This window comes from Muntiacus reevesi, chromosome 20 (genome assembly GCF_963930625.1).
Source record: "Muntiacus reevesi chromosome 20, mMunRee1.1, whole genome shotgun sequence".
NCBI lineage: Eukaryota > Metazoa > Chordata > Mammalia > Artiodactyla > Cervidae > Muntiacus > Muntiacus reevesi.
This window is the reverse complement of record NC_089268.1, coordinates 8288738-8311315: the sequence shown is the minus strand read 5'-3', so window position 1 is coordinate 8311315 and position 22578 is coordinate 8288738. Positions and strand designations below refer to the sequence as shown.

General features: G+C 35.8%; 1 protein-coding gene across 5 annotated transcripts in view; it reads left to right on the top strand.

Moving 5' to 3' along the window:
• Positions 1-22578, top strand: part of TINAG (tubulointerstitial nephritis antigen) — a 140110-nt gene that overhangs the window by 27629 nt on the left and 89903 nt on the right. For 4 of the 5 annotated variants that reach the window (XM_065913223.1, XM_065913219.1, XM_065913221.1 and 1 more), the window contains exons 5-9: positions 6330-6453; positions 10480-10630; positions 13412-13592; positions 15353-15398; positions 18786-18909. In XM_065913223.1, the coding sequence (XP_065769295.1) occupies positions 6330-6453; positions 10480-10630; positions 13412-13592; positions 15353-15398; positions 18786-18909 (626 nt within the window). Of the gene's footprint in view, positions 1-6329; positions 6454-10479; positions 10631-13411; positions 13593-15352; positions 15399-18785; positions 18915-22578 lie in introns of all 5 variants that reach the window. The other variant, XM_065913222.1, reaches the window with a different exon arrangement.

Below are 22578 nucleotides of genomic sequence, written 5' to 3'. Positions count from 1 at the left end.
ATTTATATTCCACAGAACACACTTAGGAGATGCTAAAATATTGAAAGAAGAGTGCTGGAGGGAGCAGAAATACATTCAGGGATAAAACAAAGGTTTCTCAGTGTCTAAAAAAGAAAAGAATTATTATGATTGTAGGCAAAATTGGCGTGCAACTTTGGGAGTTGGTAATGGACAGGGGAGCCTGGCATGCTTCTGTCCATGGGGTTGCAAAGAGTCAGACAGAACTGAACAACTGAACTGAGAACTGAGGTCCTTTGAAACCAACAGAAGCAACACAGTTGAGGTCTGTTGATAGGTACATGTAGGCAGTGCATTTAGACACATGGCTGTGTTTCATATGCCCTGATGGACATGAGCTCTGCATTCTGTGTGCTTGGGTCTTATTAGCCTGGCTTAAATGGTTTTAGCAGAGGTACCCAGCTCACAGGCCTGAGAGAAGTCCATGAAATGATGAATAAGAAGTACTTACTACACAGTTATAATAGATTGAGCATAATCTATTATGCTCATATAATAGTTGAGCATAACAGAAATGTTATTATATAATATATAAATTTGTTCTTTCTTCCTTGCATTAACCTTGGGAGAATAGCAGATTTCTGAAACTGGTTAATTCTGTAAGAGCTAAATAATGAAAGGCTTCATTATTTAGAGCATTTTATTTTCATAAATAGAGTGTTGTTCTGTATTTATTGGCCTTGACGGACTTTATGTATTTCTGGTGAACCTGAAAATTCTACTCTGCTCCTAAATCAAATCAAATCAAATCATGTCAAGTCTAATCTAGTCAAATGAACAGTTCTGTAACTGATTGTTTTTCAGGCATCAAGTTCAAGTGCATTGAATTTAAGAGATAACTTTAAGAAGCTTCCCTGAGTTATAGCCTATTATAAATATTGCAAATATTTTGAATAAAAGATACTGTTTTCAAACAGAGATAGGGAAAGTTAGAGTTCATTTCTCTACTTGGCTTAGTTAAAAAAATATAATTTTAGTAGCTTTGTTATTCATTTCCTGGAAGAACAATGAAGTTAACTAAGATATCACAAATAAGACTCACCTCTTTGGTGGAGCTATTTGGAAACTATTAAAACATTAATAAAGCTAGTATAACATTTAAAACCTGTAGCTAAGGAGTTCATATGCCACAACTCAGACCCAATGCAGCCAAATAAATAAGCAATAATAAACATTTATAGCCTGTAACTTTACTACATTATATGGTATCACATTGATGTATATAAACATGTTCTAAATTTGGGGGATAACCTCATTGTTTACTACCACATCTTTTCTCAGACACTCAATATGCATGATATTACTGTGTCTAAGTTGGCATCACCAACAAATAAAAAATAACATCTTTTTCTTTTGTTAGTTGGAAGATAAAGTAAAATAACATTTCATATATTATATAACTTTTAAAACCACTGATCATTGAAGTGAGAAAGAAAAATTTACTCCATCACCTGGATCATCATTATCTAGATAAAACGTAGTATTTGATTGACTAAATCCATTTCTCTAAGAGGAAGTTGTTTATTATTTTCTGAAACGTATTTTAGTGTTGGTAAATACTGAGCGATGAGAGGTACCTTTGGGAAATATCAGAGTGACTGTTACCAAGGTCTTTTTACCTGTCATGTTGTTGTTTAGACACTCAGTTATGTCCAGTTCTTTGTGACCCCGTGAGCTGCAAGCACGCCAAGCTTCACTGTCCTTCACACTCTCCCAGAGCTTGCTCAGATTTATGTTCATTGAGTCGGTGATGCCATCCAAACATCTCATCCTTTGTCGCCCCCTTTTCCTCCTGCCTTCAATCTTTCCCAACACCAGGGTCTTTTCCAATGAGTCAGCTTTTCACATCAGGTGGCCAAAGTATTGAAGCTTCAGCTTCAGCATCAGTCCTTCTAATGAATATTCAGGATTGATTTTCTTTAGGATTGACTGGTTTGATCTCCTTGTTGTCCAAGGAACTCTCAAGAGTCTTTTCTAGCACCACAGTTCAAAAACATCAATTCTTTGGCACTCAACCTTCCTTATGGTCCAACTTTCCCATCCTTACATGACTACTGGAAAAACCATAGCTTTGACTCTATACAGCCCTTTGTCAGCAAAGTGATGTCTCTGCTTTTTAATAGGCTGTCTAGGTTTGTCATAGCATACAGTAGGTGTCAGTGATATGGCAGAAGAACATGACAGGCAGATGTCATGGTGGACTTTAAGTGCACACTTCCTTCAGTTCATCCCAGCATCTCCTCCACTCTGCGGGTGAAGAACTAGGGACAGAATTGGATGTCTCTGAAACAAGAGTTTTGAAATTCGAAGAGCATCAAGCATTTCCTTATGTTTCCTCCAGGCTCTCTCTTTTCTTTCTCTCCTCAAAATAGAATTGCAAACCCTTCAGCAAAATTGAGGAAATACACACTGTCCTCACTCCTTATTCAGCTGAACTTGTGGCAGAATGAATGTGTTATCCGTCTGTTCCTGAGTTTTCAGTTTATTTTCTTTACTAGTAGAAGCCTGATGCATAGCACTGTGATGTAATTGAATCAACATCATGGGGCCAAATTGATCACCACAGGACACATCTTCGAGAGAGAAATGTGAAAATTTACTTTTTCCCTTTTCTGGGAACAAAAATTGGGGGCTGTTAAAAAGTAGATTCCTGAGGTGATTTGGTGTGCTGGTATAATTGATACCTGAGCTCTGGCTGTTGCCGAAATATGGCCTCTGGTTACCGGTGTTGAATAGAAATGCAGAGAGAGAGAGTTTTGTGTGCGACAGAGAAGAATAACTTTATTGCTTTGCTGGGCAAGCGCGTCACAGCGGACTACTGCCCTCAAGACCATGTTTCTGAACTGGAGAGGGTAGTGAGTTTTATAGTAACGGGTCAAAGAGGGCATCGTGAGCTTGTGGACGTTCTTCTGACTGGTTGGTGGTGAGGCAAGTGTGAGTCCACACCATTAACCTTCTGCTTTGAAGCCATCTGGGATCTAACTCCTTGCGGGTGGCATTTAGTTAACTTCACCTCCTTGGTAGGGGTTTCAGTATCTGCAAAACAGTTTAAGGGACATGACTTGAATATTTATCTAGAGTCCTTGAGGAGTAACTAAAGGAGGCCTTGGACTTTTTTAATGGCTAAAGTATTATTATGTTGTCTTGCTTCACTGTTTTCCTTTCTTTCTGCATTTTCTCATTTCTTTAATTAAATTCATTCTATAACTAAAGTTTTCTAAAGATATGGAGAAGGAAATGGTAACCCATTCTAGTGTTCTTGCCTGGAGAATCCCATGGACAGAGGACCCTACAGGTGTAGGCTGTAGGTGGGCTACAGTCTATGGGGTCTCAAGAGTCCGACATGATTGAGTGACTTCACTTCACTTCTAAAGACAAAAGGCAGGTGGAGGATATGGGTGGGGGTCTGTTTCCAGATGATCTTGTAGCGTCCTTCTGGGTTACATGGACTCCCCAAATTAGAAACTACCTGGTCTATATGATGATTCTTCCCAAAGTGAGTTCCGTGAAACACTAGTCCCCTGATCTGCTTCACAGCAAAAATGATGTTAAATCAAATGAAATAGAGTAGAATATGTTGCATTGGGTCACGCACATTGAGAATCACAAATATTATTTTTGCTTCTTACAGCCTCTCAGCACTTAGGTAGTTTTAAAAAATATTGCAGTGAGGACAAAAAAAAAGACTATTTAATTTTCAAAGCCAGTGTTTCTTAGAACTGTTTGATTAATCAGCTGCTCCTCTTGTAATTATCTATTACAATTTCTCAGAACTAGTGTTCTGAGGAAGTCATCTTAAGAGAGAGCAGTTCATCAATTTCCAGAGGCACATTTTCTTTATTATCACACCTCTGAAGCTGGGATGCTTCTTACATTTGACAATGTCCTGGATTCAAGCAAAAAAAAAAAAAAAAAAAAAAAAAGATAAAAGGATAAATAAAAAGGGGTAAAATTCCATGGGACAGAACTTAGTAATGTGGCCACACCTGGGAGCCAAAGGAGAACAGGAAATATAGTCATTTTTCTGAGCCTGCAGGTACTGAACTAAAATTGCTATCACTAAAACTTATAAATAGAAGGAAAGCCTATTCAAAGCAGGAGCCCTGAAGGACTAGCAGCACTTGCCGTAGTGTGGTCACTGATTAATGATATTTACAAGAAACTAGTTCCATATAAAAAACCCAAACTGGCCAAGTAACAAAGCAAAACTCTTTCAGATTTCAGGTATGAAGGCAAATATTATTGAAGATGAAAAATTCATTTTGCCGTTAGCAACTGGAAGTTAGCCCTTTCTTCTCCAATATTAAGTAGCTTAGAAGAAATTTCTTGGTACGCACTGCTACTGAACTTGGTCAGAAGAGAATAATATTTTCTGTAGACTTCTTCTGATTCTTGGGTCACTCCTTATCCACATTTAAGTGGGAGTAAGTGCAACTAGGGGATGAAGGGGGGATTCGCCGAGTGGATGCTGTGCAGACCTGGGCTCTTAGTAACACTGTCCAGAATATCCAGATTGATTAGTTACTTCTCAATCTGCTCTGTGACTGGGTTTCCATTACTTTTAGAGATTTTGATTCTATTAAATGCAACAATTATTGTAAACTATTCCCCAGCATTCACCAATGCTTTTAATTCTTACATTCTTCACAGGATATTTAATCTCTAATGAAAATTGAAATATTAATGCAGGGAGACTGTTCAAGTTTGACTAATCTTAATCTGGAAATAGAATGTGGCTGACATTTTTCAACATTACAATGAAAGTAAAATGTCCATATATAAGAGTGTAAAGCTTTTTAAAACTAAATTTTTGCTTCTTTTAGGTCACTGTCATTTTGGAATTTCTGTCTCTGTCAGTTGATCCTCTTGACTTTTTTGCTTTATTAAGTTATCCTTTGACCAAGAAAAAAAAAAATCATTTAATGAAGTCAGACTTCATTACCAACTCCTAAAAACTGTTATTCTGTGGTGTTTACTTTTCTTTATTAGCTCTTGAAAACATTCTTACTTTATAGAGGAATGCAATAATCATGGAGTAATGAGATGTAAAATTTGCCCTGTGTTTATTACATCAGATTGTCTGGTATCATAAAGTAAGTAAAGTTTCAAGGTAATATGTGCTTCTTGGGTCTCAAGTCCTATGGGCTTATTTTAAAGAAAAGCAATATTAAATAATTGGTAAAAAGTCTTGTAAGATCTGACAGGTGAGCTTCATGAATTGATCTTATTGATAAAAACTGTAAATATGTTTTCAATAAATATGGTATTTTGCCTGTTGTTTCTCTATCACCTTTTCTTATAGAGAAGGATGATACATTCGTATACTTTTATTTTTAAACAGTAAATCATAAAAAAGATACATGCTATTATTATAACATTATGCCTGTGGGGAGGAAATGATTTTCTTAAAGTTGTGCAATCTATCAGATAGACGTGTGTTTCCTCATTATTATCATAACTCCCATATCATACTGAATACCTCCCATATACAAAGTTCTCTGGTCAACTTTGGAAAGTGGATGTCAAATTCTGAATAGCTCAACCCTGAAAAAATGTGTTATACCTTTACTGCTTCCACAGAGCAGAAGGGAAATAGCCCAGCTCCACTATTAAAGTAGAATTCTAAAGTGATAAATTGCAATAACAATGTTAATCTAGCTATTTTCTGGAACATGGGCTAGCTTAATATTATAAATTCCTAAAAGCACACTGATTAGCCAATAAATGAAGGTATGAGTAATGTATAAGGTATGTGTATTTCTGTCCCAGGTAGAAAGACTTTGAGACCGTGTCTGTCTCTGAAACTTTCTACTCAGAGAAGCAAATTCATTCTGCTCCAACTCCAAGGTTCTGCAGTGTGGCCAATCTGATGACATAAGAATCTAAAACCACACATTTCTGTGATACTGCTCTTCAAGTTTTCATGCAGATGCTCTATCACAATCTACTTGAGAATTTGACACTTTTCTTCCATCACCTAAATAGCAGCATTTTTAGTAAGGAAACTCAGGATATTCAAGATAACAAAAACAATGGCCGAAATTATTGAGCTATGTAGTAACTGAGAAAACACATTCTATGTATTGTCCTTTCAGTTTTGTACTAAGTTATGATTCCCCACATTGAATTGCTATTTTTAAACATAGAGTGAAATACATATGTTACATAAGTAATACATTTAAGAAATGTCATTCAGAACAGTTGAATTTACAAAATAATAAAACATTATAACAGGGCATGGGGATTTCTTATAATGGTTATTGGGATAAATTGGAAAAACTCTGACACATTTGCTTATTTTTCTTCTTTAGACTTCTTTACCTGAAACTACTGATCTTCCAGAATTCTTTATTGCATCTTACAAATGGCCTGGATGGACCCATAGCCCTTTGGATCAAAAAAATTGTGCTGCATCCTGGGCTTTTTCCACTGCAAGTAATAAAATCATTTTAATTACTTCCTTACAAATTCTCCCTTTTACTCTAGGCCCTGGGATAGTAATTAAAAGGGTTTTTAATTTAGAACATTTAAATATTATCACTTGGTCAGTAAAATAAAATCTTACTCTGACCAGAGAAAGCAACCTGAAGATTAAATAAAAATCCATTTTTACTCTGAAATTGGTCTTTATCATCACAGACTAATTTTAAATAGAGAATAGATCAAAAGAGCAACAGAGAAAAGTTGCCAAAATTTGTTTGCTCTTTGAGAGTTAAGGCCAAATCATAAGAAGAGTGTAAGATTCCTCTTTACCCATATTGCTATCTGTAATCCTAATATGTATGTTATACAGACAAATAATTCTTATATTCTTTTCTCTTGATTAGATCTGCAGAGACATATTTAATTATGAAATTAATATATTTGGTGTAGAGACTTCAGAACTAAGTGATAATGGATTAAATGGACTTTATCTCATTTTAGATAAAATCAGTTTTGTAGATTCTGACTCTACAGTGATACAACTGGTCTTCTAACAAGAGTAGTTTCCAAACTACTTCAAAAGTGTAAGGAGGGACTTCCCTGGAGGCCCTGTGGTTAAGACTTTGCCTTCCAGTGAAGAGGGTGTGGGTTTGAACCTTAGTGGGAGAGCTAAGATCCAACATGTCTTGTGGCCAAAATACCAAAACATAAAACAGAAGCAATATTGTAAAAAATTCAGTAAAGACTTAAAAAAAAGTTCATTAAAAGCAGTGTGAGGGATAACATACCACTGTTACAGCAACTTCATACAGTTTCACAAGGCCAGTACATCAGTACTCAGGTTAATCCCAAGATTTGGTCTCCAAAGTATCCTCAAAATGTATTGATTGTATTACAACAATTCAACCTCACACAACATTGTCTACTTTCAAAGATCAGTTTCATAAAACTGTGCTCTACGCTTAGAAATAATTCCAAGAGTCCTCAAAAAGAGGCTAAGTACTAAATGCATCATGAAATAACTTCATGGGCTCTGAAGGGTGGCACTTCTTGGGACAGAGGAGTGCTGAGACTTTCTCTAAATACCTCTCTATATCACTTCATAGAATAAGCTAGTTTGTTCTAGAAAAGATGCATTTGGTTGAGCTCACCCTGGAGCATCTCCATCTGTCACTTCTATGGCAATGCTTATTCCCCCAGGGTAACATTCTCTGGCATGGGAATCTCTTTGAGCCTGGTTTCAACTGGATGGGGACAGATTTAATTAGATACATCATTTGCCATTTTATGTTTATGTGGTTAATGTATTACACCTCCTAAGGGATATGTAATAATTTTACTTTAAGTTTAAGCTAGACCAGCATTTCTAAAGATGTCTTAGGAAATATATTTGTTGTGAAATACTGAGAGTAACTTGCTAGGATGATCTGGGCTGTGTATTTTTGGGGTCCATTGATCACAGTCCCATAGACGGCCTCAGCACAAGGCTAAGTCCATCTGTCCCTCTGCCTAACGGATGACAGTTTTGTACCCTGCATATTTAATGTAGCAATAGTTACAATGAGAAAATTTGTCTTTCAAAGAAGCTAAAAATTATAAAATGGGATAAAGACGACAATTAAAAATATACACACATATAAAAATATAGTTATATAGCCAAATAGAATTTAAGCAAGATGTCAGAATCTAAGAGGTGGAGGAGTTCCGAATGGTAGGGGTGATGCCTGCTGCAGAGCAAATTTGGAGACAGAATAAAATAAGCAGGAAAAATAGCAGTGTGAGTCTCAGAGGTAAAGCCTGGTGAAAGTTTTCAGATAAGGAGTGGAAAACAATTTGTTGAACTGAGTCATTCTTAAATCTTCTGACCTTTTCTAAGTATTTCAAGAGAATTTGGATTAAACCTTCACTGAGATTCAGGAATGTCTGTAATAAGAGCAACATGTTGAATATCTTTAGAATTTAAAGCTCTTATCCTTTGGTTGGAGTCTACAGATTCATGGGGCTGGAAGGGAAGGTAGAGGTCCCCATTTTCAAGCCTTTGCTTTTATAAAAGAGGCACAAACAAAAGAAGTGACCTGCCCGAAGTGAAAGGCAAGAAGTCCCAGAAGTGACCCCAGAGGCAGGTTTCTGTCTCCTTCAGTATTGTTTGTGAAAGTCTTTTATGAACCAGAGAATAGTTACAGGAATACTTGATTCTGAGTCCTTGTACTGAAAGTCAAAGCATCAAGGAATTTCTATTTCCTTTTATGAAACAGGGAGTTATTTTCTTGAGACTGAGAGAGATGGAGGTATAATGATTTTTGCTCCTATGAAATGTATCCTAGCACAAAATGCAGGGGAATTGAGACGCAAGTAGGAGGTTATAGATCCAACACACACTGAGCATCTAAAATATGCCAGCAATTGCACTACAGAATTGTACATGTGCTATAATTACATAAAAACTATGTGTATACAGAAATACATATGTAAAGGAATTATTTTTAAAGAATTTATTTCACTGCTAGTTTAATAACTCTAAACTAGCACTGTGAGGGATTCCAGTACACAGATAATTTTGATGACTAAAAACTATAACTTCTGAGAAAAGTGGATAGGTTGAAGAAAGGTTATGGATGTGTTTCGTTTAATCAAAAGTGAGTAAGACATTAAGAAGACTATATCAGGCCTCCAACAACAACAAAAATCTGTATCAAAATGTCACTGACTCCAATTTTCTTGTGATCTCCACACACATATTATCATGGTAGCGTGATCAAAATGCTCACATATATAGTTTTCTGCTGCTGGTTGATTAGTTTCCCCAGTCTATTATTCTATGAGGTCAGGATGATGACTCTTGATTTTGTTCATTATTGCAATTTCTACTGCTTAGACTTGTGTCTGCCACCTAGCAGGTGGTGAACAAGTGTATGCTGGGGAAAGGAACAAACATCAACAACAACCTTGCTAGGGAATTATTTAAACAAATAGAATGTTCAGTCACAAAGGGTAGACATATACATAAAACAAGGTGAATTCTACATCTACTGAGATTAGGAACATGATCTTCAAGAAAATTATAAGCACAAAAGTGTGCTATGTAGCTTTTTGAAAATTTTTTAAATTGGAGTTTAATTGCTTTACAATGTTTTGTTGGTTTCTGCTGTACCACAAAATGAATCAGCTACATGTATACATGTATCGCCTCCCTCTTGAGCCATCCCCCCATCCCAGCCCTCTAGGCCATCACAGAGCAAGGAGCTGAGTTCTCTGTGTTATACGGCATCTTTCCACAGTCATCTATTTCACTCATGGTAGTGTATGTACATTGATCCCACTCTCTCAATTTGCCCCACTCTTTGATTCCCCCTGACTGTATCTACAAATCTGTCTTCTATGCCTGCGTCTCTACTCCCGCCCTGCAAATAGGTTCATCTGTACTATCTTTCTAGATTCCATATATAAGTATTAATTAGTGGTAGTTTGTAACGTAGATTCATGTTAGTCTCAATTACTAAAACCAAAATTTTATTTATTCCAGTACATCAGATTAACATGGATAAATTTTCAATGAATATTTCTATGATTAACTTTTCTGATTGCCTCAGGTTAGTTACATTCATTTATACACACACACACACACACACACACACACACACACACACACATTTTAAGTGCAGGTGATATAAATGTAAGCAAGATACGACTCTTGCTTGTAAGGTGTTTCACTTGACAGGTTTCTTTTTTTTTTCATTTATTTTTATTAGTTGGAGGCTAATTACTTAATGAAGAATTCAGAAGTATATAGAACATGAAAAGAACAAGGAACTAGAAAAGACTTTGAAGATGGTACCATAATGAAGCAATGCCAAAACTGGACATAAACTATGACTGAAATTATGACATGGTGGAATGTGTTGGAATATGCATCACATTTGGCCTTTAAGTTCCATTAAATTTCAGAGACTAGTTTAATAATTCAGACAAAAAGGGCTATGCAAATTTTGGCAATATTATATGCCATTTGAATATTAATTAATATTCTCTTTGAAACAGGTGTGGCAGCTGACCGCATAGCAATTCAGTCCCAAGGTCGATACACCGCCAACCTATCCCCTCAGAATCTGATCTCTTGCTGTGCCAAGAAGCGCCATGGATGCAATAGCGGAAGTGTTGATAGGGCTTGGTGGTACCTGAGAAAACGTGGGTAAATAGCTCCCCAACATGCATCTATAGGATTCTTAAGAGTGCCGCTTGGGTTAGAATAAGGGGGAAAAAACATTTTGCATTTTCCCAAAAGTCTACAAATACATATGATACATCTATATAAACACAGGAATTTCATTTAAATATAATCCCTGTTTGGTATCTACTGAAGTTATAAGCTATCAAAAACAATTGTTTGAAAAAATGTATACTTTTCTAGCTAAATTAATAGAGACAAGTAAGCATTGTCTTGTGGCTCTGAGCCAAATGGTTGTAGAGTCCCCCAAGGGGGGTAGAGTTGATACTTATCTTGAGACTCTTAGTTCCCCGGGCAGATTAATAGATAATGCCAGGGGAAAATTAGCCTAAGACTCAGAGGAATGATACAAAGACATGCTGTATAGTTGCCTCAGCTCATCAACATCATTGTCACCGTTAATCCCATCTGATGAGACGATGCAGGTTGCATTTCTCTACTCCCATGTAGTCTGATACCCATGCAGAATACTGTGTTTACTATAGGTACTTATCTCCTTAAAAGCTGAGTTATCTGGCAAAGGAAATAGCAGCTGATAACTAATAGTTGAGGTATGTGCTGCCCATGTGTTCTTTCCTCATCCACTGGGTGCTCTGGGTGTGCTTCAAGAGACTGCGAGTTAGGTATTTATAAAGTTCTTCAAAATTTTTATCTCATGCTTTGCTAATAAGATGGTGATTAGAATGGGCAACTTGGGCTAATACCTTCCTGATTTAATAGTGCTCGGTCAGCTTCTGTTTTTATTATTTTACTATAATAAAAGTTAAAGCCCTTTAGGAGCTTAAAAACATAACTTAACATTGAAAGCCAGTTAAATCTCCTTGTATTAGTCTGCTCAGGTTAACATACCAAAATGCCATAGACTCTGGCCTAAACCACAGAGTTTTAATTTCTGGAGGCTAAGTTCATTATCAAGGTGCTCAAAGTCAAATCACTTTCTGGTGAGACCCCTCCTCTTGTCTTGCCTTCTTACTGAGTCCCCACTTGCAGAGAGAGAGACGTCTCTGTTGCTCTTATCAGGGTACTAATCTCAGCATGAGGGTCCCACCCTCATGACTTCATTTAAAGCTAATTATCTGTCTATACTGATATAACTATATATCTGTATGTAGAAAGATAAATCTATGGTTGAAAAGTAAAGCACACAAATGTTTGAAAAGTAGAGAAAAGTAAATGAATACAGAATAACTAAACTGACATGGGGCAGTTTTGTAGGGAGATTTGAAAGTTAGCATAAGGAAAAATTTTCTGGAAAGAAAGTGCTAATTCACATATATAGACTCTATGCTTTCTTCTTCCTGAAAATTTTGTACATAACCTTACCTTGTTCATGCATGATCTGATAATCATGGTTTGCTTCCAATCTAGTAATATTGTTCAAGAATGTGAATATTTTCACTACTGGTTTAAATAAAGTTATGTTACCACACATAAATAGAAGCTAATTATCTTTCAAATGTCCTATCTCTAAATTGCATTGGTGATTAGAGCTTAAACTCATAAATTTGGGATGACACACCTCAGTCCATAGTACTCATTATCCCCAAGTAATCCACTGGTACCTATTTTGGAAGTGGCTTAGCTTTCATCATGCTCCTTAACCAGACTCTCTTACTTTTTTCACACTATTGAATTTCCTTGAGGCAATCCTAGTACCATAATTCTATGGCCAGCTGAACATCAACTATCCATAAAATAAATTCACTGTTTTATTTTCCTTATTGTCTGCGTCCATATTCAATGAATTGTGTTAGATTTGGATCCAAATAATTTGTATTTTTCTATGTTCAGTTTCAAAATCAGAAATCAAAATTCTTTTATCATTTGTATAATATATATATTTGATAACTTTCTGCCTTATTAACTTCAATACTATAGTATAGTATATACAATTTCTCTTAAAGGATCATGAATTACAAGCACATAATAATTGAAGTATTTATAACAATAAAAATGTAAAAAAATGCTTAATTTTAAAACATATAATTTATCAGAATACTCCACCTGAATATGATAAAACCTGTTCTTTTTCATATGAAATTTGGCTTTTTAAATGTATCTATTTTTAATGGAAGGATAATTGCTTTACAGTATTGTATATCAGCCATAGGTATACACACGTCCCTCCTGAAACCCCCCCTTCCCTCCCCATCCAACCCCTCTAGGTTGTTAGAAAGCTCCAGTTTGAGTTCGCTGAGTCATGCAGCAAATTAGCTATCTATTTGGCTTTTTTATATTATAGTTATGGATGAAGACTTAAGAAGTCCTTCCCCTATTAATATTACCACGTATTTTATTAATGGTTGCTTTTCATCTTCACAAAATTCTATTTGATAGATAAATGTGTTTATTAGAATGAATTTGAGCAAGGTTTTAGAACCTAAAAAAATTGATACAAATAAGCTTATTTATAAAACAAAACAGACTCACAGGCTTAGAGAAAAAAATTTATGGTTACCAGAGGGCAAGGGTTAGAGGGAGGGATAGATTGGGAGTTTGGGATTGACATGTACACACTGCTATATTTAAAATAAAATGCCTTACCATGAAAAAAGTTATAGTGAAGAAATAGGAATGGGGCAGGGGAAGAGTTCTTATGATTGAGTGACTATGTACAATGTCATGAAACTTACATGTAAGTAGCCAGAATAATTTATAGATATTCAAATCGGTAAAATCGTATGGAGATAAGTCATTACTGCATTTTCTAAGTATTACATGTACTTCTTTGCTTACTCCTCATAGACTGGTATCCCATGCGTGCTATCCACTTTTCAAGGACCAAAATGCAACCAACAATGGCTGCGCCATGGCAAGTAGGTCTGATGGACGGGGGAAGCGGCATGCCACCACCCCATGTCCCAACAGCATCGAGAAATCCAACAGGATCTACCAGTGTTCGCCACCATACAGGGTCTCTTCCAATGTAAGTCTGAATTGCAGGACTTCTTAGTGGTTAGTTTTCTCAAAAATATATGCTACTGTTATTAAAATTATTTAAAAACAAGTATATTCTAAAATAATACTATGCTTTCAGATATAATTTTTGATATTAAAGTGTTTATTAATGACTCCAATTTGGGTATACATTTTGATCTTCGTAATATTAGCTGTGCAAATGATTGCCTTAAATTTTAAAATGTACGTGGGAATAGAGTTTTATAATTATGCTTATTATATAACACACACACACACGTATATATGTGTATATAAAGTAAATGGTGGTTTAGTTGCTAAGTTGCATCTGGCTCTTTTGCAACCCCATGGACTCTTCTGTGATCCTGCCAGGCTCCGCTTTCCATGGGATTCTCCAGGCAAGAATACTGGAGTGGGTTGCCATTTCCTTCTACAGGGGATCTTCCTGACCCAGGGGTTGAATCTGCACCTCCTGCATTGCGGGTGGATTTTTTGCCAACTGAGCCGCCAGGGAAGCCCATACACACATACATAGATACATACTTGACAGATAAAAGATAAGCAAACCTCAATGAAAAATTGACTTTTTTGTGGTATTAGCTTATTTTGTTCATCCTTTGCCTTCACAAAATACGTGAAATGGACATAGTCATGGTGGGAAAAAGATCCCCCTGGATTCCAGTTTGTCATGTTAAAATCCTGGGAGAATTTTACTGCATCTTATCAGTGTCACCCAGACATTTTCACTTTCAGACTGTTTGAAGCTTCAGTGATTTCCAATTATCTGTAGAATACAGTTCAACATTCTTACCGTAACATACAGGTCTTTCATGACTTGGTTCTGAACTACTGCTTTTTGGACTCATGTCCAACCAACCTACCCATCCCTGAGCTGCCCATAATGTTCCTCATAAACTGACCACTGTCTGCTCCCCACGTGTACCAGGCCCTCTTTGCTTCTGCTTAGACGGGTGATGATTCCTCTCACACCAGTGGTTATCCCACCCACTTCCAAGTCAAGTAAGTAGGTCAAAATTTCATCTTCTCTGAGAAGTTTTCTTGACTTCTAGGCAGAATCAACGCCCCTTTCTTGTTTGCATTCACGGTATTTGTGGTTGTCTCTATAATGAAACTTAGTTTATCATGATTAGTTATGTCACTTAGTATTTCATAGTTATGTTACTTAGTAATTAGTTATGTGATTGTCTGTCTACTTCACCAAAATGGAAATATCTTGAGGACTGGTGCAGGGTTAATATTTGTTTCTGTCCTAGTTTCTGGGATGTACTCTAATCAAAGTGCATATGTGAATGAACTTCTTCATTCCTAAAAGCTGCATTACAACTTTTAGTGGATGAAAACAGAGAAATATTTGTATGCTAAAACTGAGGAACCTTACAAAATAATCATCTGGGATCACTGTTGCGGACCAAAGAATGGAGATGACACTACTTTCCACTGATAAAACAGTGTTCTGTTTAATTTTTTTTTTGACCATAAAAATTATTATATTTTCTCCTTGTTCCGAAATTACTGCCCGTGGTAAGAGTCAATGAAACATAGTGTGTCTTGTCTTTAGCAACTTCACTGATGTGGAGATTCACATGCAAGTGTTTCAAAGCATGATTAAGAGTAAATTGCAAGTCATCAAGACACACTGGGTTCCATAATTCCTAAACTGATTGTACAACCCCTAACATCACAGACCAAATAGTAGGTTTAGTATACTCTGACAACAGTAATGATGCTCACTGATATTTTTCCTTCCAGGAAACTGAGATCATGAGAGAAATCATGCAAAATGGACCAGTTCAAGGTAAGCTTGGTCTTCCCAGGTGGCACTCGTGGTAACGAACCCGCCTGACAATCAGGAGATATAACAGATACGGGTTTGATCCTTGGGTCGGGAAGAGCCCCTGGAGGAGGGCATGGCAATACAATCCATTCCAGTATTCTTGCCTGGAGAATCCCATGGACAGTGGAGCCTGGAGGGCTACAGTCCATGGCGTCACAAAGAGTTGGACTTGTTTGAAGTGGCTTAGCGTGTACACAAGGTAAGCTTGGATGAAATATGATTTTGTCTTATTTATTCCTTTAATAAACAACTTTGCATTTAACTCCTATATAAAGAGCTTAATAAATGATAGACATTTTTTGCTTTTAGATAATTCTTAAATATTCAATGGTTGTAAGACCAATATAATTATAGGAGATATTCTCACCTAATAGCCTCATTAGCTCCCCTTGTACTTGAAGAAGATAGACTCATTCATAAAGTGAATTGCTGAACAAATGTTAATGACACATTGGATGAAAGTCAGCTTAGTCTATTCGAAGTGATCATGGACCCAAAAGATATTCAAATAGGAAATGCTGACAACTTGTTTAGTTATATTTGACTCATACATAGTGTTAAAAATCTTCTCACTTCAGTTTAAATGGATTAGATTATGGATTGTAAAAAAATGAAGGTTTAGCAATAGAAACAAAGTAGACACTTCCCTTTTCCTATAAGCTTGAAAGAAAGCAAACAAGCCAGGATGATTTTTGTGTTTTATAAAATGCTTTCCATTTTGATCTATTTTAAAAATGTGTTATGGATAGTAAACTAAAATCAATAAGGAAATCATATACTAATTTATAAAATGTCCATTGATTTGATATGAAGATATTATATCTGATACACAGTTCCTCTGCTTATCTATTGGAATTTATTTTGCACCAATGGTATGAATAAAAATAAGTTCACAGTATATATTTCCAGCATTAAATATTGCCTTGAAATGCTTGGAAGAACAAAACTAGTGAGGCCTAAAATAGAAATTCAGGCTGTGAATACTGAAAAGTCCAAAAACACATTAATATTATCAATGCAGTGGAATTGATAAATAAATAAAATAATTAGGTTAAACAAACCAAAATTAAATTGAAAACATTTGAGGTATACCCAAGGAACTATTGGTTATATGTATTTTTGTGTTTCTGAGTGCAGGCCTAATCAATATTGATTGGTTCAACAGCTAACAGGAACTACAGATTTTAAAATTGTGCTGGAAAGACTTTTATTGATCTTTATCATCACTTAACATTTATTGAGAAACCAAAGCTTATTCTGAACATGGCCTGAATTCAATTTTTAAAATCCTGGGGCCTTACAAAAAACCTGAAATGAATAAAAAGAAATGTTTTTTTTTTTTCCTTCTTTCAGTTGTGTAATCTTTGAAGGCTAGAAAAACAGTAGGGAATTAATGTGTAATTTAAATATATCCTTCATTAACTAGAGTTTGTGTGACAGACTTGAAGGAAGTCAGGCATTTGAAGTCAAGGTTGAATTTGAAATTCCAATTTTGACATTAGCTACTTAAATGACTTTGGTCGAATTATCTAAACCCCTTTGAGTCTTTAAATCATTATATTACTGTTTAAAGTTTCTCTCTCATTCTTTAATCAGTTAAAAGAAATTTGCAGCATAATGATTGAAAATTGAGAATATCTTATGCTTATTTAATGGTCAGGTACCTAAGTATTTGTGAATTTTACAGACTATATCAAAAATAAAGAGGTAAAATTTGAAAATAATAAAGTTGAAGTTCAAATCATTCAGCATCCATGGAACCAATGTTTGTTGAGAACCTTCCTGCTGCCAGCCTGAACCAAGAGCAGAAGGCAGAGCTCGGTATCCTACCCTTGTGTGTGGGTAGAAAGTAATGTTTGTGCGGTTTTCCAAAAGTAAAATTGTACTATGGTAGCTTATGTAGTTAGATCATCAGGTCTGTTTGGTGTCAGAAACTCAAGGAAGAATCCATCTTCAGGTTAATTGTCATGGCATCTCACTCATGTTTCTTTAGTTGGGGAGGGTATTTTTCTGCATTGAAGAGTACTTTTTATTCATGGTGCTTTGAATGCTAACAGAGTCAGTAGCTCTATGGAAGAGATTGCCAATAGCAATATCTTCACAGTTATAAATGCTGGTTGCCTCGTCTTGCTGTAGATGCAACATGGCTGTCTGCATGTTGTTGCCAGTGCTAATGTACAGCATTTCCCCCCTCTGCCTTACAAAGGAATGTAAAATGTGATAGAATGGTGAATAAATAGTACTGTGTGCATTCTCCTAAAATCTGTAGAATTGAAAGAAGTTTAGGTGTGGGAAAGAGGACAAAAGCAAAGAGCTGCATAGAGTACAGTTATATAAATTCTTAACATCCTATGGAAAGGTGTGTTTAAGTAAAAAAAGAAGATTTCATCTCTTTTATGAATATTTGAACACCATCAGAAAAGGCATGCAACATTAAAAAATGAAATAAAAAGTAGAAATCAAAAGTGATTCTTTGGAGGAGAAGCTTCATTTTAGGATCTATCAAATGTTAGTGGCTTTCTTTCTTATTTTATTTAAAATTCACATCAAACTAAGACAAGCATTGTGCATAGTTGTCAAGGTATATGTAACTAGCCCAAATAAAAATGCTTTCAATTCATGTCTTCTAGAGGAGAAGTTTAAAGTATTTCACCATAAATTGTTCAAGCCTTTCAATAAAACAGCCACAATACAGGAAAGAAAAAGAAATAATCTAGGTGAGGGAAGAAAGGAGAGTTTTATAAAATATAAGCTCTTCCTTCTGAAGAGTATAAGCTCTTCCTTTCTAAATAATACACTATTGGCTTAGCTCCCCAGAGCTGGAGGGATGCAATCTTGTCAGACTATTTTTTTGCTAAGGGTTTACTTTTTATTCAAACTCACCAAGGGAAACTTTTGTATTTACTTCTATGGAGGAAGGACAATTACTTTAAATCCTGTTTATTAGCTTCACCCTTCACTGATAACTTAATTGAAATTTTAAGGGACTGGTGGAAAAGCCCACGGTTAATGGAGAAATAGTGATCACCAGTGAGTGTAGTGGGTTTCCTGCAAAGATTCAGCTCCTGATAATATTGCTTCTGTCAATTAAAAATAGATCAAGTTCTAAATGTGTAATGTGACCTTAAGTAATATTCTAAGTAGCTAAAAGTTACTTTTATAAGAGAACTAGAAAATATTTCAATCGATTAAGTAGGAAAGAAAATTAAGCTGAACTACAAAATTCCTTTTTAGATTCTACCCCTGGTAATTTACTTGTTGACTGTTCTGTAAGAATTTCTGAAGGTTTTTTTTTTTAAAGATAATGATTTAAAATCATGTCATTTATCCTGTTGGATTTTATTTTAGCTATAATGCAAGTTCATGAGGATTTCTTCAATTATAAGACAGGGATATATAGACACATTACCAGCACAAATGAAGACTCAGAAAAATACCGAAAGTTTCGGACACATGCAGTCAAACTCACTGGGTAAGGTGATTTCTCAAAAATCTTCATTTAATACTTCCTGAAAATAAAATTGAAAATAGATTATGTGGTGTATTTAGGTGCCAGAATTCCTCTTGGTATGAGAGATTCTCATACGAATTAAAAATTGTAAAACCTTGACATTATTTAGTCATTATTTTAAAGTCCAGTAAAAAATTAACTCATTATTTTAGGAAGGGTACCAAAGCAAGTCTCTCAATTACTTGGGAATCCATCCTAAGAATCTGTTCTAAGGGCAAGGAAATAGACTATTGGAATTCTACATATGGTGTGATCAAGGAAAGTGTGCAAAACCAAGGTGTGCTAGGATGTGGGGAGAAGGTTTTGGATGGAATTACAAATGGTAGAGATTAAGCAGGAAAAGAGGGTAAGATCTCCTTTTATCCATTGTAAAATTATTTGTTTAAATCTATGTGAGAACTGTGAAAACTTGTCTTACTTTGCTTTTCCATTCTTAGTTGTTCAGTGACTTTTCAGAAAGGCAAACGGAGTAAAAAATTCCTTTAAACTGCTACTGGAGCTGGGAGTTCAGTGCCACTGGAGTTCCATTTCCCTTCAGTTTGAAAGCCCTGTTTCTTCTAAATCTCCTTCCTATGTATGTTTCATTGTCAGTTTTTGTGTCTCCTAGTAATAGTCATGATTTGGAAAAATTTTTCCTGCACACTGGGTGATTGAAATGATCTTTCTTATTATTCAGAGAACTCTGGAAATGGCAACCTTGATGTGGAATCTTTCTTGACTGATTAGAACTGATCCTTTATCATCTCTCTCCTGCCATGCTGATCAGGTTTTCTTCAATCTGCTCCTAAATTTGTTCATGCTGGGGTTGAACAATATGAATGTGTTTCTATTTAATCACTCTGCACTGTTTGTGTATTTTCCATGTTGAGTGTGTCAACTGAAGTAATGTGTTCACTTTTATAATAAACTCCTAAAAGGTTGAGACATTTAAAAATTTATCTCATATGTGTGACAATTAGCAAGGCTAATTCTTCCAGTGAGCAAATAACTTTTGGAGATTTTGTTTATTTTTCAGAAATATGTTAGGGCCCTTGGGCATTGTTAAATGCCCTGAGGCAGTAGATTTTTATTCATTTCTCTATTAGTAATGCCTGATTTGGTAATTACTGTATTCAGAAAATTAATGCATCAGTGAATTAGAGAGTAATCAAATAACCCAAGTAAGTTAATGTTCCTTATCAGAGAGCTTAGTGTACTTTTATGAAATACCTTACAAATTTATTGCATCAAATCCTATTTGCTATGAATTTGTCAAACACAAAGCTATTAGATTTAACTCACTTGTACTTAATGAATTTAAACTTCTATCAAATGCCCATCACTGAGGAATACAAGGAAGATTAATACCTAGTCCTATTCTTAAGGAGTTTAGGGAATAAAGTAGAGACATTTACAAGCGATTCCAGTATAAGGTGGTAAAAGTTGTGTATTTCCATATGATAGCATTATAAAAATATATATATTTACAAATATATACTTATACTATTTTATATATACTGCATACATATTGTATATATTGCATATATATTATATATTTATATACATTATATGTTTACAGTAGGTAGATAGATAAACCCTTAAATTTCTTTGCTCCTCATCCTTTTATTTTTAACTGGAGGACTATTACTTTACAATATTGTGATGGTTTCTGTCATACAGCAACATGAATCAACCATAGGTATACATCTGTCCTCTCCCTCTTAAACCTCCCTCCCACCTTCCTCCCCATCCAACCCCTCCAGGCTGTCACAGAGCACCTGCTCTGGGCTCCCTGCATCGTATAGCACATCCCCCCTGGCTATCTATTTTACATATGTTTTATATGTATATAACAGTATGTTTTACATACTGTTTTGCTATTACTCTCTGCAACTCCCTTCCTCCCCACTGGGACCCTAAGTCTGCTCTTCATGTCCGTGTCTCCTGTGCTGCGCTGCACACAGGACCATCAGTTCCAGCTTTCTAGATTCCATGTACATGTGCTAATGCACAGTATTTGTCTTTCTCTTTCTGACTTACTTCATTCTGTATATAGGTTCTAAGGTTCAGCCGTCTCATTAGAGCTGACTCAAATGCATTACTTTTTTATAGCTGAGTAATATTCCATTGTGTGTATATACCACGGTTTCTTTATCCATTTATCTGTTGATAGACATATAGGTGGCTTTTGTGTCCTAGATATAGTGCTGCAATGAATATTGGGGTACAGATATCCTTTTCAATATGCTTTCCTGAGGATGTATGCCCAGTATTGGAATTGCTGGGTCATATGATAGTTTTATTTCTAGTTATTTTTTTGAATTGAAGGATAATTGCTTCGCAATACTGGTTTGATTTCTGCCGTACATCAACATAAATTGGACATAGGTGTACATGTGTCTCCTCCCTCCTGAACCTCCCTCCCACCTTCTGCCGTTTCCCAGTCCTCTAAGTAGTTATGGAGCCCCAGTTTGTTCCTGAATCATACATACCATAGTGTATATGCTACCATGCTTCTTTCTCCATTCATCTCACCCTCTCCCTCCTCCACCCACCCTCGTTTATAAGTCTGTTCTCTATGTCTGCATCGTCAGTGCTGCCTTACAAATAGGTTCGTCAGCACCATCTTTCTAGATCCCATGTATATGCATTAATAATGATATTATTTTTATCTTTCTGACCTAGTTCACTCATATAATAGGCTCTAGGTTCATCCACCTCATTAGAACTGACTCTAATATATACCTTTTCATGGCTGAGTAGTTTCCATTGTATATATGTACCACAGCTTTCTTATCCATTCATGTGTTGATGGACATCTAGGTTGCTTCCACATCCTAGCTATTGTAAAGAGTGCTGCAATAAATATTCGGGTACATGTGTCTTTTTCAGTTTGGGTTTCCTAGGTGTATATGTCTAGAAGTGGTATTGCTTGGTCAAATGGTGGTTTTATTCCTAGTTTTTATAGGAATCTCTATAGTGGCTGTATCAATTTATATTCCTATCAGCAATGCAAGGGAGTTCCCTTTTCTCCACATCCTCTCCAGCAATTCTTGTTTGTGGATTTTTTGATGATGGCCATTCTGACTGGTGTGAGATGATAGCTCATTGTAGATTTGATTTGAACTTCTCTAATAATGAGCAGTGTTGAGCATCTTTTCATGTGTTTATTAACCATTTGTACATTTTCTTTGAAAAAATGTCTGTTTAGTTTTTCTGCCCTTTTTGGGATTGGGTAGTTTGTTTATCTAGTATTGAACCACATGAGCAGCTTGTATATTTTGGAGATTAATCCTTTGCCAACTGCTTCATTTGTTATTATTTTCTCCCTTTCTGAGAGCTGTCTTTTCACCTTGCTTATAGTTTTTCTCACTGTGCAAAAGTTTTTAAGTGTAATTAGGTCCCATTTTCTTATTTTGCTTTTTTTTTTTTTTTTTAATTTTATTTTATTAGTTGGAGGCCAATTACTTCACAACATTTCAGTGGGTTTTGTCATACATTGACACGAATCAGCCATTGAGTTACACGTATTCCCCATCCCGATCCCCCCTCCCACCTCCATCTCCACCCGACTCCCCTGGGTCCTCCCAGTGCACCAGGCCTGAGCACTCGTCTCATGCATCCCACCTGGGCTAGTGATCTGATTCACCA